The following is a 24417-nucleotide window of genomic DNA, read 5'->3' as shown; positions in this document are numbered from 1 at the left end:
AGCTTCTGAAACCTGCTGAACCCAGGTGCTACCCCAGACTAGTCCAGAATTTCGGGGGATGAGGTCCAGGCACTAGTGTTTTGTTTGGGTTATTGATTTCAAGTCAACTTTTTATTGAAGCTAGCATACATTTAGAAACAAGTATAAATCACAGGCGAACAGTTGATAAATTGTGGTAAAATGAATGAACGGTAAACGGCATCTAGATCAAGGTACAGAATAGTACCAGCACTCAGCATCCCTCCCACCCTCTTCCAGTACTCTCCTTCCCCTGCCCCCCCTCCCAAAGACCATATATTAATTTGCTTGTTTTTGAAATTTATAGACATAGTTGCATGTGGCTGAAGTTTGCTTCTTCTCAGTGCTGGGAGGTAGTCCATTGCATGAATGTGTCACATTTTGATTATCCATTCTATTGGTGCACATTTGGGGAGCTACCTGCCTGGGGATTGTGAATGGTGCTGCTGTGAAAATTCCCGCATGCATCTTTTGGTGAGCCTACGTGTATGTTTCTGTTGGGGATATACCCAGGGATGGGATCGCTGGGTCACAGGGAATCCAGATGTTCAGCGATCGTGGCTAGGCCAAACTGGTTGCCGGTATTAATGTTCTCCAGATTAGTCTAACCTCTGGCCAGAGCTGAGCACTGCTGTTCTAATGGTGGTGGTAAGCCCAGTGCCAGGGACACCAGGTAGGAGGCTCGCGTGGTCACCCGGCACCTGGGGAGATGCAGAGGTTGGAGGACTGCAAGATTTCTAGGGAAGAGGGAGCAGGGGCCCGTGGGGGAATAGCGTCAGAAAAAGAAGGAAAAAGGAGGAGGAAAACGCTCCCTCGTGCCACTGGTGTTTCTGGTGTTGGTTTTGCAAAGGTCTCCGGAGGCGGCACAATCTGCTGAGCAGAGGTACAGGAGATGAAATAGGCTAAAAGAGGGTAGCCTGTGAGCGTCGGCCAAAGCCTGCAGACGCCACATCATCGGACTCTCAGAGCGAGACGTGAACTCACTGGTTACATATGTGCTGACCGGGGTGGGGGCGGGGAGGCCGGCTGGTGCTGCGGCCAGGGCACTGGGGGATTTGACGTGGGTTCTAATCCCTGCTCGGCCTCCAACTGGCTGTGTGCTTCCTCTCCCTGTATGCTAGTAACAGAGCATTCTGGCTAGATGACCTGCCAGATCTCCTCTAGTTCTAGTGGCCTATTATATATGTCGCTCTAGGGGTCACCAGAAGGAGAGGATCTGAAAAGTTGGCATGGTGTAATGGGTTTATACCTGAGATGGTTTTGGATGAAAACATGGGACTATGTAATTACTTCCCTAAATTATACAGCACAGGACAAGACACTCTTAGATGATTTCAGTTTAGTTTTGCTTTGTTTTTTAAAATTCGGGGCAGGGCTAGGACCCTGGTGGCTGGGAGCCCTGGACAGGCCGGTGGGGTTACCAAGAGGACTCCACGGCCGCGCTCACCTTTTTGTTTTCCTACCTGCTCCCCTCCCACTTGCCCTTATGTATAACAAGCCTCTCGCCTGGGCCAATGGGGAGAACCACTGAGCTGCTTTGGAAGAGGCAGCCAGAACTGTGTTGTTAATTACCGCAGAAAGAGACCAGCAGGCCCAATGTATTCAAGTCCTCGGTCTGGCCATCGTGCCCCAGAGAACTCCCAGAGCACCTGGGCATTATGCAGGCTGGGGGTGCCACCAGGTAGGAAGACCACCCATCCCCTGATGGAAATGCTGGGAAGGAAGGGCGGAGGGGCTGAGCATTCCTGGCCCTTGTTAGAATCTGTGGATTCCCCTGAGATCTCAGGGGGACAAATGGGAGGGACTGTGCACAGATAACCACTCTTTGGGGGGTGGGTTTTAAAAGGAATGAAGTCATCGGACTCCATCAGTAGAGGACAACTGGACTTCAAAATTGCTCTCAGGAATGATATTGTGCAAACTTTGGTGAACAAGATTCCTGTGGAGGTTGGGTGGGAGGGAACTCAACGATGTTTTGACTGAAGTTCCGAGTTCTGGGCTGACAGAGTGTGACGAAACCTTTAGGAGTGGGCAGAATGTGGCGTCAACAAGGGAAACAAAGGGAGAAGGAAGGCTGAGTCTGTGATTAACTGGGCCAAGGACGGAACCTGTTGGCAAGCTGCTGGGGAAGAGGAGGTGGTGTGGCTAAGGGGCGGGCAGTGCTGGGTGAGGCGGCAGGTGTGGGGATATCCGCACAAGGGAATCCTGGCAGAGAGGCAGCCAGCCCGAAACTGCAGTAAAAGCAAGAGTGTGGATTTGTTTGGTCACCATGGGAGAAATGGGGGAATGCAGGTTGGGGTGGGGATTGGGTTACCCGCTGAGCCAAGATCAAAAGAAGCCACTGGATTGGAAAGGCATTTCGTTTGCTCTGCGCAACAGGACACAGCTATTGGGGTCACTGGTCAAGCTCTGTTCCAGCAGAGCGGGTTGTAGAGGAGTGGCCAGCCCGCAGAGGCAAGGCACAAGGCCAGGCGGCCCTGGGGCCCCTCGATATGTGAATTTCCTAAGGTCCCAATCATCCCTGTCAGAAAGGTCTGGAATAGGTGGACAGCCTGGGAAACAGGCTGGGTGGCTCTTTTCTTTTTGATGCTTAAATAATCATCGGGAGGGCGCCTGGGTGGCTCAGTTGGTTGAGCGACTGCCTTCGGCTCAGGTTGTGATCCTGGAGTCCCAGGATCGGGTCCCGCATCGGGCTCCCTGCTCAGCGGGGAGTCTGCTTCTCCCTCTGACCCTCCTCCCTCTCATGCTCTCTGTCTCTCATTCTCTCTCTCGCAAATAAATAAAATCTTAAAAAAAAAAATTATAAAAAAAAAATCATCGGGAATGTGTTGAGATTAGGGTAATGGGGGCTAGCATTCTCTGAATGCTAATGATCGTGTTGGGTGCTGTGTATATGGTACCTTGATTTTCTGAGATTTGTGTCATTTGCATTGTTTTTTATGGATATTGATACAGAGGACCAAAGAGCATTTGCTCAAGGTCACACAGTAAGGGGTTGAAGCTGATTTCATCCAGTTTATCTGATTACAAAATTATCCCTACCCCCCCCCCCCCCCCCCGGGAAATTGCTCAAATAATCGAATCTGTCAGGACAAAGAAGTTGTGGCACCATTTTGAGCTTTGGGCAGAAGGGAGCTCTGTCCGCCAGGTTTTTCGTTTTGGGCAGTGGTCAACACCCTTGGGTGGTCCCCTTTGACACAGCCCAAGGGGCACTTAGGCACTCACCATGTTGTTCCAGAGCGCGATGGCCATCTCGGCATGACCACGTTCTGAGAAGTGGAAACAGTCCTCGGAGAAGAAGGTGAGGTCAACGCTCCCTCTCTGTGACCAAAGGCAAAGGGATTACGTTCCTGTGGAAAAAGGTACCACCCCCCCTGCCCCCCACAGGTGTCCTCGGCATCATTCAATTCTGCTGCCACCTGGCTCAGAGATTGATGGAGAAACTCCCCAATTTTGGAACTTTTAAAAAGACCTGAATTGTAGCCACCCACAGTCCATCCCTTTTCCTTCCACGTCCCTGCCCTAATAGATGACTTTCCATTCTATCCCAATCTAGCAAATAGCAGGGCCAGGCCTGGGGAGCTTGGTCACTGATAATTTTCTCCTTTTCTTTCCAGGTATATCTAAGTTCCAATAATATTAGGGAAAAAAAAAAAAGCAAAATCTTTCTTAGGAGCCCTCTTGGAGCCATATCGTCAGAAAAAGCTCAGGTGCAGAAGGAAGTACATCGCCTAAGAAGAGCCCCTCCACACACGCCTCCCAGAAATGCCCGCAGCTTACGCTGTTCAGGGGGACGAGAGTGTTTTGGAAGAAAGGCTGCACAACCACGGCGAAGTCCTCACGCTGCAGGTACTGGGGCTCGTAGGACAACCTGGAGATGCCGCTCTGTGGAGGGGGGAGATGTTCCTCAACCCTCCTGGCAGGGCTGGCCAGACGAGCTCTAGTCCTGCTGCCTTGGGTTGGCTGTGATGCGCTGCCCCCCCCCCACCCCTCAGCCAGAGGTGACTTCAAGGAACACTCTAGTGCACATGCATGTGCTCACGTTGTCTGCGCCCAGGCATGAGCACCACCCATTCTGAAGTCTCTGTGAGGCTGGGTCGGAGCCTCTGATCAGACTGTGTGGGCCAAAGGCCTCCCCCAGTCTCACTGCATGAAGAGCTGAATTAGAACATGGGGTTCTGGTTCAGATCCAGCTCTAATGGGGAGCATTTCAACACCAGCTCCCCGAAATGCCTGTGCACTTGGGGGATGAAGGTCCATGTCAAAGGGTTAGATGTGCTTCTCCTCAAGAAGCTAACAATCCATCTGGAAAAATGAGGATGTAAGAAAACATGAGAACCATCTAGGGCTTCAGGGTCCATGAAGGTAGATGGAAGCCAATAGGGGGAGATACCTGAGGGTCAAGTTTCTTCAGGGGAGGCTTCTCAGAAGCGGCGAGAAGACCTGCCCTGTGCGTGAGGTGGAGAAGTTGCAGAAGGGCTGGGGAGGGCATGTCAAGGGGGGACAGCCTGAGCAGAGGAGGACACAGAATTGGGGATGGAGGTAAGCAGGGCTAAGCCTTATGTTCTGAGGGAGGGGGAGCCCAACGGGGCCGTGGACACTTCCCCTCCCTCCTCTGGGTGAGAGATGGTGCCCAGCACATGCCAGGGCTGGGAGGCAGGGCTTCTCCCAGCTGCCCCTCGGAGATTTCTCCTTCCCCGGCTTGCTGTTCTTTTCACCTGGAGAAATCTTTCAGGGGCTGTGATCTGCCTTTAGGGAGCAGCCTTGTTCTCAGCAAACCCCTGCTCTCCAGGAGTAGAGGGGGCCCCCAGCTGGGGTAGGAGGGGGAGGGGTGCAGCTTCACCTGGAAGTTCCAGTTCACTTGCTTCAGTTCCTGCAGCTCCAGGGGATTCTCCTGGGAACGTCTGAGGCAGGTACAGTTGCTCCTGTGGAGAGGCACCCGGGTGGCTGGCCCCCGCCCCCCCCGACAGCCTGGGTGACTCCTGGCCCCACGTCACAGACTGTAATTCAAGGGCACTAGGGGTAGCAGATGCTTGTTTAAAGAGAAGGTGGGAGAGTTGGCACCTGATATCTGGGTCCCCTTGCCACCTCGTTATTCCTGCCCCAGCCCGGGTCTTCCTCTAGGGAAGGGCTGGAGTTTTGGAAAGACAGCCATGATAACCTTATCTTTCTTCTTCCTGGTCCTGAGACCTCCCAGCTCTACCTCCAGCAGCTCAGGACTTCCCTCAGGGCTCCAGAGTGGGGAGTCTCTTGGGAAGCTGGGGAGTGTCGACCAGTTTGAGACACACAGACAAGGTAGAATGTAAGGCCTGAAGCCTCTGGAGGAGCCCTTCCCACCTCCCAGCTATTAGCTGTTCCACCTGGCGCCCAAAAAGAATGGGAACCAGCTGGTCACCTTGCCAGCAAATCCATTTGACCCCAGCTAGGACTCCTCAGCCCCCTGCAGAATCTGTTCTCCCAAAGCAATGATCACAGGAAGTCTGGGTGACCCTCTGGCCTCAGAGGATGGCAATTTCCTGCCAGGGTCACAGCTGAGCTTTAATAAGTTCCAGCCCCCAACACAAATTAGTCTCTTGTACAACAGACCTTAGCGCTGAGCCTGGCTTTCAAGGATGTTATAAAAGCTACTCTTGACTGAGAGCCTGCCCCACAGGGCCCAAGCACATTACATACATTTCTTCTAGACCTCACTACTTTGCAAGATTTTACAGATGAAGAGTAAGAGGCCCAGAGAGGTTATGGAGCTTGTGCACGATCTCACAGCTCCTAAAGGGCAGAGCCAGCTACAGCGGGACAGCTGTCTTGGAAGCGCCTTGCCTGGGGCTGCCTCTCAAACAAACACCGAGCAGTCACTGGAGTTTGGAATCACAGACCATGCTGGGCGCTGCAAGGATCATTGGTCTGTGTCTCTCGCTTTGCGGCCAAGCAACCGGGGGTCCAGAGAAATAAAGTGACTTGCATACAGTAGGCATCCAATACTTTAGAGGTATTTCCAAATGATTTTTCTAGCCCCTGGTGCATTGCTGATGTCTTTCCTCGGGACAGGATCGTCTGGCTCAGCCTGCACTGGTGTCCTCGGGTAGCGTCCGTGAGCCCCGCTCTCCCCAGGGGCCCTCATCCTGGGACTGTGTACTTACTGAGCAGCCAGGGGCGGGTCACATTTCCCACCTTGGCCCTGGTGTAGGCCAGCCAACTCCATGACCTCCACCACGTTGATGAAAGCCCTTGGAAGCTGTGGGGAGCAGAGGGAGGGGCTGCGTTAGTCCCCAGGCCGGTGTGGGGGATGCTGGTTACTACTGGAAGAACCTAGGGGCTCATCTACAATCTAACTTCCTCCCCCCCAGTTTTGCCAATAAAGAAACTGAGGCACAAACAGGGGATGTGACTTGTATTCTCTCAATCTTCTTTAAGGGCCCACTTTCTAGCTTGGGAAGCTGAGACGGAAGTCACTTGTCCCAAATCCCATTGCTAGTAAGCCACCGTGCCTGGCTGCAGACCAGCCATTACTTGGCCACCAAACAATACAGTCTGATTCACTTAGAATTTCCTTTGCAGAGGAGCTTGGTATCTGCCCCCCTCCCTTGCCTCCCCTCCATGTGTCTGCTTAGCATCCATCTCCCTGAACACGGCTTGCCTAGATGCACACCGTGAGGGTGGAGACCCAGAAACCTGCAGCTGCTCTTCCCTACCTCCTCATAGAAGATGTCCAGGGCCTCTTGGATGTGCTGAATGTACTCTCCAGCTGAGGGGGCCTCCTGTGAAGAGGGAAGGGGGCTCTTGTCAGCTCCAGGGTTCTACTCTGAGGGTAGCGGTCTGGTGACCAGCACAGGAGGGCCTGGGGGTGGTGGTGCAGAGGGGCTAACATGGTACTGGACAGGCTGAGAAGCCCAGCCCTTGGTGCTGGGGGACACAAGTCTTCCTTTGACCCCTACTAGACACCATGAATAATCCCCACCCGGATCCACAGTAGCTCAAATGCAGGGGCAGACTCTGACCGTGTTGGTCCCTGCCCCATCTCTGGTCCCATCTGTCGCCAGCCTCAGGCTTCTGAACCACATCCATGCCCTGATGACCACACACTCTCTTTCCTTTGGGCTGTGGCCTATGCTGGCCCCACTGCTTCCCCCTAATTTCTTTTTGACTCGGCTCAAGAGGCTCCCCCTCTGACCCATTTCTCGACTGGAGGCTGATTTAGCGCCTTCCTCAAACATGGCCTGAGTTCATCCTGGTGGTGGGGGGGGGGGTGGAAGCTCCAGGTCTTTTCCACAAAAAGAGGCTTTCAGGAGTATAAATCTGACTTTGCAAGAAGGGCAGGTACTCTGGGGATAGGAGAGGCATTCTCCTGGACCAAGGGTCCACAGGTAGCTTTGGGGGTCTCTTCTGGCCTCCTGGACCCTGTTGAGTCCAGGACACAATGGCATTGAATCCCCTGGGGTTGGGTCACTTCTGCCTCTGGAGGCTGGGCAGTAAGGAAGAGGATAGAGGGGAAGAGGCTCAGGAGAACCAGCCCGTGTTGGTTGGGGGGGAGGGTAATTCTCATCCAGCCTTTGGTAGATGGTCTGAGCCATGAGGAATGATAACATACTTTCTCCCCCTGCCCGTGACTTTAAACATTCTACCGTGACGTCTGAGTTAGGGCAGCTGCTCTTTTCCAGCCAAATAAAATACAGGACATCCCCAACTTAGAACAGGATGTATTCTCAAAGTGACAGCCCCCCCCACAGGAACACTATCAGGAACAGGCTGGGTTCCCAGGCCAGCCAGCTGAGGTTGGTTCACTCACAAAGTCCTTGGGGCAGCAAGCTGTCCTCTTGGGACTGGTTTGATTTTATCCAACCTCGTTGATGACATTGTTTTAGCCTCACCCTTGCACACACGTGCACACGCACCAAAAAAAAAAAAATCATCAAAAAATGGGTAGGGATTTCCCAGCACGTGTCGGGTAGGGCTTGCCGGTTACTTATTCAATACCAAAGAACAGTATTTGTGTGCATGAGAGCAGTGCCTGAAGAGTGGGTGCATCTAGACACTTCTGGAATCGGGGGACCAAAGCAGCCGCTGTCCCAGGGGCCACTCAGCAGTGGGAAAGGCCAGGGTCTGCCCGGGCGGGCTGGGGTGCCTGGGAGAGCAGACCGGCGTGACTCCCACGGGGCTGGGCAGGGGCTTACCGGATTCTCACAGTAATGACATATGTCGTTGCTCCCAATGAAGAGCGTGATCAGCTTCCAGTCACTCTCTAGGTTGATTTCCTGAAGGGACAGAAGGCTCTGAGTCTAAACTTTGGTAGTGGTGGGGGATGGAGGGGGGCAGCACATGCAGGTGATGCTCACCAGGCCAGACAGCAGCCCCTCACCACTGCCTTTCACCCTCTTTGTACCCCGATGGAGAGAAGATGCCAGGTGGAGCCTCCCTAACCTTCACCTTGGTGCCTGGCAAGGAAATCTAGAGAGCGGACTCCGTGTGTGCACGTGTGTACGTGTGTGTGTCTGCTCACAGCGGAGGAGGACTATTTATCCTGGGAAATCCTAAGAAAATTGCAGTGCCTCGCAGAGTGGAGTGTATTAACACAGCCGTGAAACGTGATCTAAAGGCCTTCAAAGTTGCAGAGGGCGAAAGGTGCAACTAGAAGTAAAAGCCCAGAGCTGCCTCTTGGGAGAGCTCGGCTGGTCTGGGTCCAGGGAGAGGGGACTGGTGGGGACTGGAGAAGAGCCTGGCCTGGGGGAGAGGTGCGGTGGGGGCTGGGGAGGCCCTCGAGGAGTCTGCCTTCTGCTCAGCCACCACCATAAGAGGAGTCCTGCCAGGCGCTGGATTCTGAATTCCAAGGCCGGGACACAGACACTTCGCAAAGCCCCAGTGAGAAGTTTGAGAGGGGCCGGGTGAGTGGGAAGGGGAAGGATTGGAATGAGGAGCCTATTTTTAGAACCCAGGGTTTACATAATAGGGCTCTGCAAAGCCAGCTCTTGGGTAAAGTGGGAAACTGCCGGAGGCCAAGGCCGCTCTGCTCCCTCCTGTGGTGGGGCCTCGGGGGCCTCGGGGGCGGGGGCGCCAGAGCCCGGGTCAGGAAAGGGCAGCAGGGAGGGTGCGTCGGGGGTAAGGCCTGCTTCTCGGGGCTCATTTGACCCCTCCTTAAAGACAAGTAGGGGCTGAAATGGTGGTCCGGAAGGCTGGAGGCCGGTCGCACCTTTCAGGGTGGCCCAGGGTCCTGGGGTACTCACGGGGTGGTTTTTCATTCGCTCCACCAGGTCCCGGGCCTGGGTCGGCATGTCCCTAGATATGAAAGAGAAAGGAACCTGAGCAGTGGCTGAGGCAAAAGAGCTCCCACCGCAGGATTTGGGCCTGGCAACACAGGTGCTTCCAGAAGAGAAACGTATATAAAGTTTATTCTTTCACAATGTGTCTAAAAGCTTTTTGAGTCTCAAGAAATCTCAACCTAGGAAAAATCAAAGATCTGCCACGGACCTTGAAGCCACATAGATGCGGACCCCGCCAGGGGCTAGTCTGCCTTCTGCAGGCCTGGTCCTCCGTGGCCACGGGGGGTGGGGGGGGGGTGGGGGATCTGGTCAGCTTTCCCCAAGGGATGGTCCCTGACATCCCCCTCAGCTCTTTCACGGCAAGCCGAGCCTGTTCAGATCTTAGTCGGCTGCCTGTTTTAAAAATAACCTTTTGTATATTTGAAAAAATGTCACAGCCTTAAATTATCCTCTGCCTTCTTTCCAGGCATCCTGACTCCTTAACCTTCACTTCTAAATCCCACCCTCGGTTCCTTTAATCCTTTTTTCTGCTCTGTAGTTACTTTGGACTTCTACACCATTCCCCATCTCCTCACTTTTCCCCCTGCCGGCATAAGAGGACGGGGGAGAGAAATCTGGACAGGATTAGTTTTCCCTTCATCTTCCAGATGTCCGCCATGAATAAGGAAAGTGAATGCTCTGGGTAAGAGTGGAGTATGTCGAAGGAACGGTACTCGGCAGTAAAGAGGAACGAACTGCTGATCTGCACAACATGGATAGGTCTCAAAATGACCTGCCGGGCGACAGACGTTAGACAAGAGCACCCAGTGTAGGATTCCATTCACATAACATTCCAGAAAAGGAAAACTGATCTCTAGAGACAGAAAGCAGGTCAGTGGCTACCAGGGGTGCAGGGAGTGGGGTAGAGATGGGAGGAGCAGGAGGGAGAGATGGGTCACAAAGGGCACAGGGACACTTGGGTGTGATGGGTGTTATCTGGATTCTAGTGATGTTAAACCATAAGCTATGGACATACACCAAGCTTATCAAATTGTATACTTGAAATGTCTGCAGTGAACTGCATGGCAATTATACTTCAATAAAGCTGGTTTTTAAAACAGAAGTATATGAGCTACGTGGGCAAAGGGACCCAGTCAATGGAGGCTTCTGTGCAAGAAGTCATAAAAGCAGTAACTGGTATGGGATGGGCGTTTTAAACCTTTGCCTGTCCATGATGAGCTGGGCTGGTGGCCAAATCTCATTTATACATCCAGGATCATAGCCCATCCATTATTGCTATTGATGCAATACATCAGAAAGCTAGAAAGCAAGCCTGTCCTGGGTAAAGGGGACTCCAGAAGTGTCTATAACCTTCCAGTAGGCTCAAGACGTGAGTAGGGGAAGTCACGGGTGATAAGCCCTCATGAGCGTGAGGGGAAGTTAGGAGTGCTCACTTCCCTCTTCCCAGCCACGTTCTTCACACCCTTCAGCCTCGGAGCAAGTCCCACCTCCCCCCTACATGAGCCTTCTCTCTGAGCACCTTTATCCATACCTTCTGCTTCCTTTTCATCCTGGCATAAAGAGCCCTGCTCTGGGGGTTACAGGTCCTGGGTTCTCTTCCAGCTCTGTGACTTACTTGCTGTGTGAGCTCGCCCAAGTTACTGAACCCTGCTAGGGTCCAATTTCTTCATCTTATAAAAGAGGAGGTCCATGGAGTTGAGTCCTGGGGCGCCCCCGCTCTGGGTCTGCACCTGTATGTGCGCTGCCCAGCTCCCACATCACATTGTTCTCTTTCATACAACTCCGAAGTACAGTCATTGCAGTCTGCAATGTTGCCATATGCAACGCTTTTTTTTTCTAAAAGTTATTTCCTGTTTGTTTAGCCTCCTTAAACTAGACAGCAAGCTAGTTGAATAGGCAAAGAATTCACCTATTGACTGTTTTGTATCTTTTAGTAACTACCTTGGGGCTCAGTCCTTCCCGAGCTTCCCTTGACTTCTTGCTTACTGATTGATGGAAGGGGAAGTTAGAGGTTGAATAAAACTTTGAAACTAAATAATCCTAATAATGGCAAACTTTTTTGGGGGGGTCATACATATTACATACTATACTCAGTGTTTTCCACTGAGTTATTAATCTCATTTATTCTTATGACAGTGCTGAGACCTAGGTACTATTATTATCCCAATTTATAGATGAGGCAACTAAGATAGAGACAATAAGTGACTTGCCCAAGGTCACACGGCTAGCAAGTCTGGGAGCTGGGATCTGGACACAGACAGTCTGACCTCAGGTCTCATTATCCTAGTTGCCCTGCTGTGGTGTTTAATTTTCTCTTGAGATGTGCTCCTCCTTAGCTGACACCATACAAAATGACCCTGCAGATAAAGGAGAGTCACAGAGCAACTTTCCAACCTTGCTTACTTAAGTCAAAGGCTTACTCTCCTTTCCCGTATCACGGGACATCAGAGATGCTAACGAGGAGCTGCATGTCTCGGCTACCTCCCCTGCCATGGCCTCCTGGTGCAGGGGCCCAGCAGCAGTCAAGGGAGAAGGCAGGAAGAGAAGTAAAGCAAGAAAGGGGCTTGAACGTCAGCTGACTGAGGAATCAGCTGCTGGTTAATGGAGCCTGGGCAAATAATAAAAAAATGATGATGGTGGTGGTGAGCTTGACAGCAACAACAGCGATGCGGTGTTGATTTTACGGGCCCATGAAGCCCAGCTCTTTTGCAGAAAAATAAGTGCTTCCTGCTTCTGACGTTGAGGAACTGCCACGGCTTCCTGCGGCTCAGAGGCGCAAACCAAGCGTGGGGCCCTCCTTACCACGTCGGAAAGGAACGCTCTGTGTAAACAGAGTGAGTCAAGCCCGAGTCGTTTCCCTGGTGATCTGAGCGCAGCAATCCTTCTACAAAGCAAATACCCAGCACACTCCGTGCAGAAAATCAATGAGCTCTGTCAGGCTTTCCAGCTTTAATTATCTGGGTTGTTGTCAACAACAGAAATCGGAGTGAAAACAAACAGCCGCCATGCTGTTTTGGGGGCCTTCGCATCTAACTCCCTAGTGTCAAAATAGAGCTTTCTCGGAGTCAAGGACTCCAGGTTCCGAGGTGAGGTGGGGGGGCGTGCGTGGGGCCCGGCGGTGGGCTCCCAGCACTCTGCACGTTTGCTCCGCGCCTCCCCACGCAGGGAGGTTGGCCGGAGTCAGCAGGCCGGGGCCGGGCCACCCTCAAGGGCTCCTGCTGCCACGAGAGGTGGTGACAGCCCAGCGGGCCTGGCCTGACCCTGACTCCTCTGCCAACCTTGGGCCATTCGGGAAACTTCCTAAGTCTCAGTGTCCTCATGCAGGTACCCCCTCGAAGGGTGTGAGGATCATGGGAGACCATCCACGGGAGGGGCCGGGCGTGCAGAAGGGCTCCGTGCGCGGCCGCTTTCATTGCCCATCTGGGGCCAGGCTCCCAGACACCACCCTGCCCTCCTCCTCCCATTCCCCAGCCCGATCTCTCGGCCTTGCCCTCCGCTCCCTCCCGGACCCACGGCTACTCACCGCGCTCTGGCTCCTTCCACGGCTACATTCAGCCCTGCTGTCTCCTGCAGGGTACCCGTGGAGAACCCGAGGATGTGAGGGTTGAACTTCTTCAGAATGTCTTTTAAGAGGGTGAAGCAGACAGCACAGGTGAGAGCGGATGGGGGCCCATCCTTGGGGCCCAGGTGTGGGGCAGGACGATGCTGGGGCTTTTCAGGGCTGGCTGACTCCCCTCGTTGCGGATAACCTTCCCTGCCCTTACTCTGGGAGAGGCCCTGGCCTCAGCCAGGGGTTGTTACGGCCACAGGGATGGTGCTTCTCGGTGTTGCTACTTACTGGGCAGTGTGGTGTGGGTGTCCAAGATGCCATCCCCTCCGATGCTGGGGAAGAGAAAGCACGCTTGTTAAGATCACCCTGACCTGCCGCTCCACCACTCCTCATATTTCCGAGTCAGAACCAGAGCACCTGCCCTTGGCAAGTGATTCCCACCACCCTGGGGACTGACACGAGCATCCGGGAGCCTCCTTGCATCTCCGGGCCAGAGCCTGGAGACCCAGGTTCATCTCTGGAGAGGTGACAGGGGAGCGTCATCAACAGAAAATGAGTGGAGAACATCCTCACCTCCAAGAGAGTCCCCTCCAGGACGTGGGTAGGTTGCTGGAGTTGCTTGGTTGGGCTCCCAGTGCTGTCTGTGAGAGGCAAAGAGAAGGCTCGAGAACTGTGCTGGGCCCAGGGGCAGGCCGACAGTGCTGGGAAGGGCCCCCAATGTTCTGAGGTCACCATAATCTGGTTTCCACTTCCCTTGTTCACCCCCTGCTTTCTGGTCCACACAAACCCTCAGGTGTAAGCAAATCAATCTGAAGCATGAGGGCCTTGGACCAGCCTGCCCAGTTACCACCCACCCATTCCATCCCTTCTGGGAATGCCAAACTCCCTTCTTTCCAACCCTTAAATCTCTAATTCCTTGTCTAAGACCCTTCTCAGTTTCTACCTCCTGTATGTAGCTTTCTCTAAATGCCTTATCTTAAAAAAAAAAAAAAAAAAAAACTAAAATGAGAAAGTTCTCTTTGAAACTTACAAAAGTAATACATATTCACCATAACTAGTGAAATGATACAAAGATTCTTTTAAAAATTAATCTACCCCCACCTTATTAATCTTGCCTCCTGCCACAGGTTCTATATCCCTTCTTTGTCCCTTATCCACATATACATATCACCAGAACTAATTAATGGTTAAGACCCTGGGGTACATCCTTCCAGAGCTTTCTCCATGTTTATATCAAAATTAACCACATTCACACACATGCGGGGGAGTTGCTTTTCCAGAAATGAGTACCTGATTTTAAAAGCGGGTGTGTCACCGACAGGATTATGTATCTCCTTCTGTGTAAGTTGCTTATTTTCCCAGCTTGACAAGGTTCTTAAGGGTTCTGGCTACACCTCAGAATTATTAGCAGAGTGTCTTGTGTGGAGCAATAGCTAAATAGTTGGCTAATACAATTCATGTAGAGAAATTACACTATACATAGGAATTGGGCTCCCTCTGCCCCCAGAGGACACATCTTGCAATGGGGTGACGGGGTGCTGGGCAGCGTGTGGGTAATCCCCCACCCCCCAACTCTATAAGTTTGGGTAGTTGGAGATGAGTTCCCTGATAAAGACAGGTATACAACAGGCAGATGAAATGCTTGGAACAGTGGGGAAGGGGAGATGGAGGGGCAGCCTCATGGATGAGGTGGTGTTTGAGCAGGACTGTGGAAGGGCAGGGGGCCGAGCGTTCTAGATTGCCCAGTGAGGTCTCGCGGCTGCCTGGCTGTTTCAGTGCCTGCCACAGGTAGATTCTCAATCTTGTCAGCTAAATGCTGAACGCCGAGCCAGTGTGGAGGAAGGGCACATTCGGCACAGGACCTGGCTGGCTCCTGGGGTGCCCAGGCCCATCCCAGCTCAGTACTCACGGTCAGCGAGTCACCCATGGCGGCCACCACTTTGATGTCTCCTGGCCGGAGCTCATGGACTAGGAGAGACAGGCAAAAAGACAGATGGTCAGGGGGAGTCTTCCTTTTAAAGTATAAGCTTGACTAGGGTCAGATTCTGCTCCAGTCCCACAGACCCCCGGTACACTTATTTCCAACCTAAGATTTAGCAAATTTGCCCCTTTCATCCATTTGGAGCAACCAAGGCGTGACAATGGGCTTGATGGCTACTGTCCATCCTAAGAGGAGCCACATGCATGCTGGGGTAATCCAGGCAAGTGCTGGCTGTGGGAGTCATGATCATAGGCAGAGAGGGCCCCTCCCTGACTGTACCTTCCCTGCCGGGCGGGGAGGCCTGAGGGGCTGGCACTGGCACTAAACAGAGATGGGAGGGGTGAGCTGTGCCGAGCCCGGCGGGTGGAGGCTAACTTCTCGTGGGCCGCCCACGAGCCAGACTGCATTGCCCAGGAACTGGCAAGGTCTGCTCGGGGCTCCAAGGTGTGCTTGTTGGGTGTCCCACCAACCCGACACTTAGCCAAGTCCTTAGCTGAAGGGAGTAACGATGATGTTTGCACTCACCTGAGGTGGGGACACCGTTGGAAGGATTCCACTCTGTACACAGGAAGTCGCTGCCCCAGTTCTACATCAACAGGAGGAAAGATACAATGCCCAGCACTCACTGTGCAGGAAGGTTAGCTTTAGTCCAAGGAGGAGTAGCTAAGGAATTTTGGTGGAGGCTAGAACCATGTCCCTGTAGGGGATCATGTGTGGGCAGGAACGGCTCATGGTAGATGGTCCGAGAGGGAAACGAGAGAGGAGAAACTGGGCGTCTGCCTGCCCCTATGCACAAAACACAGAGTGCGTGGGCACGCGTATGCTACACACACAGCCTTTTCCCTCTCAACTTACCCACACTTTCACATGGATCTGGCAGTCACAGCAAAGGGGGAAGAAAAGTGATTTCCCAGAGGAACGTAGATTTGGATGTCTCATGGAAGACCACACATAGGTTTTGGTGTGGCTGTTTAACATTAAGCTAATGGACACTGATTATAATGCTGGGGCTGCAGCAATAACTCGGATGTTTCTAGGAAAATACCATGAAATGTTTACAATTGTAAAATTCCTGGTTTCTGCGTATCTTTTCTGGACGTGCATCTATGGTTTTGCATATTTAACTTAAGAGCCAACCACTTCCTTGTGTGTGTATAAATTAATGCCTCTGTAACCTGGATGCCCTTAGTCAAATTCCCTTGTCTCTGGAATACAGTGCACATTTCCCAGGTGCTGGAGGGAGGGGTGGGGTGGGAAGCAGAGGGCACAGAAATGACCGGTATCAGTAAGTTGGAGGAGAAATAGAGTCTCTTTCCCAGAGTTCCAAACACCTGCATGTCCCCAGGAGGGCCTGAGGGGCAAGCCCAGTGCTGAATTCATCATAAGGCTTGGCAAGCAGGCAATAATTGGGTGACCGATTCTCTGGGGAGTGTGAATGCCAGAGGGTTTGGAAGCTCATCTCTTCTGTTTAGTCAGAAGATGGTAAAGACAAGCCTTGTTAAAAAGTCTCCTCTCCCAAGGGAGCAAAAATGAAACATCTTTTAAATATTATTTGCTTAATCTGATATAATTTCGTTTACTCCAAGAGATTGCTCAATTCATCATACTGATGTGGAAATTCTTTTGAAATCAAGGACATGCTTGTGTGCAGATGACAAATATCTGGGGAAAAAGCAGTTAAAAAGAGTTTATAAAAAGAGTTTTATAGCTGTGAGCACTTGAGAAGTATCTCAGATATCTGGTGAGCCAGAGACATGACGTCCCCTGCAGATTAAGATACAGGTTGGACTTTGAGGGTGTTCCTCTGTCACGAGGGGAGAAGCCCACACTGTGCCCTATACAAGTGCACCCAGATCCCCTGGGGGTTAAATGCAGGCTTTGATTCCATAGGATCGGGATGGTGCTCAGGAATCTGCATTTTTTTAAAGACTGTATTTCTTTATTTGAGAGAGAGAACGAGAGAGAGAGAGCGAGATCATGAGCAGGGGAAGGGTTAGAGGGAGAAGCAGGCTCGACCAGGACCCTGGGATCATAACCTGAGCCGAAGGCAGATTCTTAACGGACTGAGCCACCCAGGTACTCTGGGACTCTGCATTTTTAACAAGTTCCCAGGTAAGGCTGATGCTGCCTGTTGCGGGCTACTTTAAATGGCAAGGTGTTAAACGACACCACCTTCTCTGCCTGGGTGTTAACTTTTAGCAGCAGAAGTAAGGGTCCATGAGACTGTAAGATCTAAGAGGGTAGGCAGAGACCCGCTCTGCTCACCTTGGATACCCAGCACTCAGCACAGTGCCCACTCCACTTAGGACCCCGATAAATAAATAAGTGGTAAATAAGGAAATGCCTGATTGACAAGATGAGGCTGACATTTTAGTCATAGTGGATTTTGTCCATGGTTTGCCTGGGATAAGCCTCCAGTGGGCTAATGCGAGCCTGAGAGAATCCAGAGAAGCCGGACAGTGGTATTCCCCCAGCCATGGAGCAGTCATGGCTCATTCCCCAGAGCTTAGCATCGAACAGTCCTTCAATAATTTCATGTTAGTCTCAGTACTTCGACTGGCTTATAAAGGTCTTTCCTCAATCATTCCCGCTGCTCTCAATCCATTTTCCGCACGGGTTAGGGAGATCTTTTAATAAGGTAAACCAGATGGTGTCCCCCTCTCCTAGAACCTCCAATGGCTTCCCATGTCTCTCCACCTGAAGCCCCACCTTCTTCCTCAGGGATTGGGATTCGGTGTGACCTGGGCCCTGACAACCCCTCTGATCTCATCACCCCACTCTCCACTTTATTCACATGCCCACAAGCCACTCTCACCTTCTTTCTCTTCCTCTCATACCCCAACTCAGCCCCACTTCCAAGCCTTTGCACTCGTGGTCCTGCCTGGGACCCCAGATAGCCAGCATCTTCTCGTAGTGCACATCCCAGCTCATGTCTCCCCTCTTCAGAGAGGCCTGGCCTGCACAGTTCATGGGAACCTGCCAGACCTCCCTTGGCCCATTGCATTCCCTTGCATCACCTTCTTCAAAGCTGTCCCCACAGCTGACATGATCATGTTGAGCTATTTATTGGATGCCTCTTCCAGTAGACTGTAGGCTCCTTGAGGGGTAGGACGCATCTGTCTGGTCTCCTCCTCTATCTCCCCAGAACACTGCCAGGCACATAGTAGATGCTCAGTGTGGAACGACCTCTAACTCCCCAAGGACAGGACTGAATTCCCTCCGGCCCCTAGCACAAGACTGCAAGTACCATAGGTGCTCGGGTGACATGGGTGGTGGGGCCCCTGTCCTGGGGCCTGACAGATCTTATCTGGGCCAGGCCTACACTATAAGGCCTGGTGTGGTCCAGGATCCCTTAGGCCATCTTTGGAGTAGCAGTCCCTAAAGCCACGGGCTTTGAATCCTTTGGGGTTCCTCAGAGCTAGAATGCTTGACTGGAACCAGACAAGCCCTGGGTGTGTGTCAGCTTCCTATTGGGCCCAGTCCGTGGAAAGAAGGTTCTTCCCATCCGCTTCCACCTTACGGGAAGTCTATGGCACATCATACCCACGGCCTCCCCCTCACCCCTTCCTGAAACGCTGAGCTGCCTAATCAGGAATGAAGTCTGTGCAAAGGTTGAAGAAAACCCATCCCCTGGCACTTCCTCTAGGTGGTTGCTGATGTCAGTGAGCACTTGAGAACATGTTAGGACAATCCTGGGAGTTCATGGTTCAGGAACATTTTTTTTTTTACATTCCAATTTCTAGTATGTAAGAAAGGTACACTTCTGCTTAAGCTCATACTCTGAAACCTGTGCCGCACCCTGAGTCACCGGCAGGTAGAAATGCTTTGTCCCTGAGAGAGGCAGACATGCGTCAGGAGTTACCTCAATGTCCGGCTTGGTGGGGTAGGTATAGTTACTGTTCCGGGGCGTCCTCAGGAAGGGCTCATTCTACAAGAGAACAGAAACCACAGGGAGGGGTTATCGGAGAGCATCAAAGATTACTTAGGAAAGAGGACTACTAAGACCGTCCTCCAGATTGATTTAACACGACTCTTCTGCATGTAAATAGTAAGAACCTATACACGTAATTTAAGTCATTCTCTCAAGGGTTTTACATAACAGCTCTGGCAAGGGGTGCACAAGAAAAGGCCTCAGAGGGGTTCCGTGCATGCTCTACTCAGGGTTCGAGTGTTTGCTCTTCACCCTAGCCATGGAACATCCACCCAGTCCTCAAAATAATCCTTTTCTTCCCTTTGTAACCGCTCTGGCTAGAGATTTACAGGATAGCATTTTTTTCTTTTCTAGAGAGTATTGATTATATATTTTCTATTGATTGGTTGTCTCTTTTGAACTATGTGTCTTACTTACTCCCTTTAGGTTGGCTTCACATACTTGGGCCGTATTTTTATCCTGAAACATCCTCTTCCTTGCCTACCCACCTCCTTCACAATCTGTTTGCTCACAAGCCCAGTCAAGATCCAAGTCTGTTCAGTTATAGGTGAGGGTTAACTGAAGCAGGGAGGAGGAGACAGGCAAAGGAGAAACAGGGGAAAAGCAAGGTAATGAGAAAATGTGAAAATGATATGAAGCAAGAATGAGTTAGTAAGACTGAAATCGGGAATCAACAAGCGGACCCGGGCTTTCACAAGATGTGCTCAGTGGAATGGAAGGGCCATGGTCTAAATGTTTGGGAAGAAAATGGGAATAAGAAAGAAGAACCAGAATGTTGGAGGAGGGGTCATTGGGGATCAGTTCCAGGGGTTGCAAACTGACTGCCTGTAGGCTAAACCTAGCCAGGAGACATTTTGTTTTGTTCTGCTTTATTTGGGCCTGAATGGTGTCAAAAAGAAGGGGGTAGGCGGGGGGAGAGAAGTCTGAATACTTTAAGAAGAGGTACAGGGTCTTCAGTTCTGGCCCTACCGCTTCCTCTTGTCCCATACATGGTCCCATTAACCCAATCGTATTCCTGCCTGTATGGCATCGGAGTTTGCAACCCCAGAAACTCCCCATCTTACGGATCAGGAGCAACGGAGGTTCAGGATGAGGGAGGGACCCGGTCCAGGTAGAGAGGAAGTAGTGAGTGCCTATCAGGTCAGGCCTTTCCGGCTCTGATCCTCATACCAGGGTCAGGCCATTGAAGGAGCTTGTTGGCCAGGCAGAGAGGAAGAGGAAGAGGGGGGCTCGGCAGTGGCCGTGGCACTCCCAGCCCCCCCGCACAGACCCTGGCTCCCTGGGACACCGCAAGTCTCTTCTTCCTTCCTAGTCTCCACATTCCTAGCTGAAGCATGGGCCTGAGGAGTACTCAGGGCCGAGGGCGGGAAGTGTGCAAGGCCAAGGAGGACTTACCATGGCATGTCGCCCTGGCGAACCGGGCTTGGCCCAGCTGACGTTACTCAGCAGCCCCTGAGCATTCACCATCTGAGGAGGGCAATGTGGGAGCGTTCTAGAAATAACTGGCCCATGGGTGTAAGCACCCCCTGTGTTCAGGGCCCTGCTCCAGGTGCTAGGATGAGGGGAGGCTACAAAGAGGCTTACGGGCCAGTCAGGCAGAGAGCATGAGACGCTAGGAGGCAGTGAAGACTCAGGGACCAGTGTGCCCAGTAAGTGCAGCGATTGCTGAGGAATGGCTACAAGATCGGGGCGGGGGGGGGGGGGGGTGTACGGACCTCACATAGGAGACGCTGTGCATGGAGCATTGCTACTTATCGTTCCCCCCTTGTCAAGGGAGCCCTGACTGGGATTAGGGGCTGGGGGCTAGTCCCAGTGGCCAGCACCGGAAGAACCAGAGGGCAAAGACTCACCTTGCCCTTCTGGGAGTGCTAAAAGTCAAGCTGGAGGGTCTATTTGGTCACATGACCTGAAGTTTGGGGCAGGGGCCAGAGAGGGGAGAGGGAGTCAAAGGGGTCAGAAGTCAGGCAGACAGTGGAATTCAGTGGGGGAGCTAAGCCAGAGTGGGAACCATGAGAACAAGTCCAGGCCAGGGGCAGATAGGTAGCCTGGGGGGCCTGGGGCTTGCTTCATTGACCATTGACACCATAATGCATAGGTGAGTCAGAGCAGTTTAGGGGCCCAGAGTGGAGCAGATCACGTGCAAAAGAGATCCCAGTTAGCCTGACTGCTCTCTTGGGCTAGATCCGGAACACCAGTAGCTAGAAAGTGAAGCCGAATGAAAGCCAGCACAGGGAGTGTTCCGGAAAGATGGTGTGGCTTGCCCCAGGGGGGGGGGGGGGGCAGTGCCAGGACAGCCACCTGATGTGAGTCAGCCGTGTGAGTCAGCAGCCTGCAGGGAAGGTCAGTTTCCTCTTGGCCGCGTTATAGGTGTGCGGGTCTGTGGTGAAGGAGTGGCGGTGTTCTGTGTTGCTCAGACCATAGCGGGAGTGAACAGTCAAGCCAGGCGCCAACCCCAAGCGGGCGTCCATTCCGGGGGGACATGCGTACTGCACGAGGCAGGGCTTGCAAGGCTTGTCTGCCTTAGATGGCTGAGGAAAGGGACGGGAAGGCTCAGGGAAAGGGGGTGGTGGTGACAGGAAGGAGGACATAACAGAAGGACATGGAATGCCCTCTGACATGTCTACCCAATCCCATCCCAGTCCCCGTGTGCTGGCTCACGACCTACGAGGCTCATTTCACAACCTGTCAATGGGCAGCCACCTGGCAGGGTGAAAAGCACTGCCTTGAGACTATGGAGGCTTAAGTAGAGGCCGTGCTGGTGCCTCGGGAGGGGTGTGGTGGCGTAATTCCGTGACCACAGGACCCGGCACATCGACAGGACTCGGCGCATCGACAGGACTCCAAGGCCCTCCCTGCGGAGGTCCTTAGGTTACAGAATTCTCTGTTGTTACGATGGGAAGGGCCACATGACCATTAGCACACAACGTGACGAGGATGTGAACAGGGGTGTTGGCTGTAGGAAAGAAACAGGGGGCTGGGGGGGCACACGAGGGAGAGTCCTATCAGATAGGGCACCTCATGTCTCACACCCACAGAACTGTGCAAACCACAACGATACAGACAGAAATAGGGAAGTCCTAAGGATCAGAGAGGTGGGGAGACAAATACTTCGTTCCCGTTTTGACGTTTCTTGCTCAAAAATTATTTTTTGGATGGATGTGTGTTGAGTTTGGGGTGATGGTGGGGTGAGGCAGGATAGGAGATTTAGAAGTCCACAGCATTCAAAAGGTAAGAGTGTCCCCCATGTGTAATTCAAAATAAAGTATTTTGAATTAAAATTAAAATATTACTAAACAGTAAAGTAAGTATAAGGGAGCCCAACAGACCTCTGTTTTTTCTTAAGATGAAAGAAAGATTGGGTGAAATAGCACTTAAAATTATTTCAGTTTCTCTCTTTCCCTGTACCCACCCCCCCTCCCGGTGTCTCTCTCTCGTTTCCTGGTCTTGTCATTACCCTGATAATACATTTAAGCTGCCTTCTGGGCAATCTTACACCACTCAGGGCATCCCAGGGGGAAGCCTCTCTTAAAGGTTAGAAGAACAGAGCTGGAGTCTGAGGAAGGAGAGATGAAGATGGAGGTCGTCCTGTGCACAGACATTTACCAGGAAACCGTGGAAATGGACAACCCTCAGAGCGAGGGGATGTGGAGAGAGAGAAAAGAGAATAGAGATGGTGCATGACAGTGGGAGAATGTCCCCATTTTTGAGACAAGAAGGGACAGGGACTAGAAGAACAGCACCATCAGGGAGGCACTACATCGAGGAATGCGGGCGGAAATGGGTTTCACGGAGGCAGCATGACAAGTGTTCAGAGCGGGCCAGAGGAGTAAGGGTGGAGAGAGAAGTGTGTGGGTCCTTCAGCTCCTTTCTTCAAAGCCCGAGGACGAACCACAGCCGGCTGCCCTGGGTTAGAGAAGACAGTGAGAGAGGAGAGGGGACAACGCTCACAGTCCACAGGGCAGCTAATCAAAGCTGGCCGGGAGATCATCCGTCCCACTGGAAAGTCTAGCAGAAATCCAGGGGGTGCTGCTAAGGGGCCGGCCTGGCCTGGCAGAACACACCTGCAGTTGCCTCAGGCAGGGGGAGGAGCAGGGAGGAGGCTGAGAAAGCTCCTCGATGCTCCCATCCATTCCAGCCCCCTCCTCCCTGCTGGGTCCTGGCGGTTGCCTCTATGTTTAGCCACAGCAAGGACTAAAATATGTGCTGCCTGGCCCCTGTCAGCTCACCCGGAGAGGCTGGTGGACTTTTATAGAGCTCTAAGGCACACGGGCGGGAGCAGATGGGACGGGAGGAACGCGGAGTACCGCTTTGCCTGGGGTGGTGGAGCTGGGCTGGCCGACAGATGGATCCTTTTGGAATGGGGTTGCCTGGCAACGGCTTCTCCCAGGCTGGGCTTCTACAGTTCCAAGAGGCTGGCTTTGCTCTCCTCTGCTTACCAATGGCTCAGTCAGGCTCTGTCCAGGAGGAGGAGCAGAGCCCACTGCGGCTTGAGATGCTAGTTGGAGTGGCACCCTTTCGGGGCTCCCTGCCTGGCCTGGGAGTGGCACAGGTCACCCTGAGGCCCACGGTGACAGGGCCTTCCCTGACCCCGTGCCTAGGCTCCATCCGGTACTTACTACATGTTTGTGGGAGGGAGAGCACAGGATGGCTCCCTGGAATGGGTTGTTATTACTTTTACTATTGAATGGCAGGAGAACTGACCGATTGGAGAGGATTTTCCATGGCTGGTTTTCAGTATGGCCACATAGGTTGTTAAACGCGCAAATGCTTACCTCCTGTATGGTTTCGGGCCACTGCTCTGAGTCCCCAGTTGCCCCCACTACCCAGGCTGCCTGGCCCTTCCCCGAGAAACTCCTGGACATGCTCAGGATCTAGTAATTAAGCAGTCTGCACCTGGCGCAGTAGGCCCCCCTAGGACCTTGTCCCGGCGTCCAGCCGGCATCTGACCCCTGGGCTGGAGGCAACCGTGTTACCTCATTTCACTATTCCTTCGCTCCGAGCACTAGACCCAGCACTGAGCCCTTTGCTACGGCAGCCTTCACCTCCCCATCCCTTCCTCCCACGGCCCTGGCTCTCCTGATGGGGCCTGAGGCTGGGCTCGGGGAGGCAGCAGAGAGCGTGGGTATGGGCAGGGGTGCCCACTCTCTCTGGAGCGCTGGCAGACACAGGGGGGAGCTGCAGGTCCATTTCCTGCTCAGCCAGGAGGGCGGGAGAGGGTGAGGCAGCCTGACCCAGGGGGGAAACCCAGCCTCCCAGACTGGGTCAGGTCCTTCTGCTTTTACTGCCACTGAGGGCCCTCTGGCTTCGACCTTATTTGGTTAAAAACCATTAAGACGGGGCCTAGGAAAGGGAGCTGAAAGCAGTGGGAACGAGAACCTGCCCCCACCCTAGGCCTGAAATCAAGTTGAACAACCACTTACATTTTCCTCCTTAAAAGGAGCCCTGAGCTGCGTCCTTGCCCCTCCTCCACGCAGCTAGCTCCCCACCCTTTGCTGCTCGCCTCTTTGGCCCTATCCCTGCTGGGAACTCGCACTCCAGGTTCTAAGACCACTAACCACAACTTCAGAGCTAGCTGGCTTCTCCCTAAGGCTTCTGACCCGCAGGCAGACTTGCCCATCGGCCCCAAGCGCTACTGCCCAAAGGAGCCTTCTTGCCACACTTCTGGCTTCTTGGCACCCCCCCCCCC

The 24417-nt window shown here is 52.8% G+C and overlaps 1 protein-coding gene across 1 annotated transcript in view; it reads right to left on the bottom strand.

Annotated features, from left to right (window-relative positions):
* Positions 1-24417, bottom strand: part of PLB1 (phospholipase B1) — a 99257-nt gene that overhangs the window by 5275 nt on the left and 69565 nt on the right. The window contains exons 45-57 of the mRNA XM_032391527.1: positions 18663-18728; positions 15326-15386; positions 14729-14787; positions 13393-13460; positions 13108-13151; positions 12793-12892; positions 9234-9285; positions 8187-8267; positions 6708-6773; positions 6156-6250; positions 4862-4943; positions 3799-3903; positions 3244-3339 (exon numbers count right to left, since the gene is read on the bottom strand). Coding sequence (XP_032247418.1) covers positions 3244-3339; positions 3799-3903; positions 4862-4943; positions 6156-6250; positions 6708-6773; positions 8187-8267; positions 9234-9285; positions 12793-12892; positions 13108-13151; positions 13393-13460; positions 14729-14787; positions 15326-15386; positions 18663-18728 — 975 coding nt within the window. The remainder of the gene's footprint in view (positions 1-3243; positions 3340-3798; positions 3904-4861; positions 4944-6155; positions 6251-6707; positions 6774-8186; positions 8268-9233; positions 9286-12792; positions 12893-13107; positions 13152-13392; positions 13461-14728; positions 14788-15325; positions 15387-18662; positions 18729-24417) is intronic.

The sequence above is a fragment of the Phoca vitulina genome, unplaced genomic scaffold (assembly GCF_004348235.1).
Source record: "Phoca vitulina isolate PV1807 unplaced genomic scaffold, GSC_HSeal_1.0 scaffold63, whole genome shotgun sequence".
Classification (NCBI taxonomy): domain Eukaryota; kingdom Metazoa; phylum Chordata; class Mammalia; order Carnivora; family Phocidae; genus Phoca; species Phoca vitulina.
This window is presented reverse-complemented; position numbering and strand designations above follow the sequence as displayed.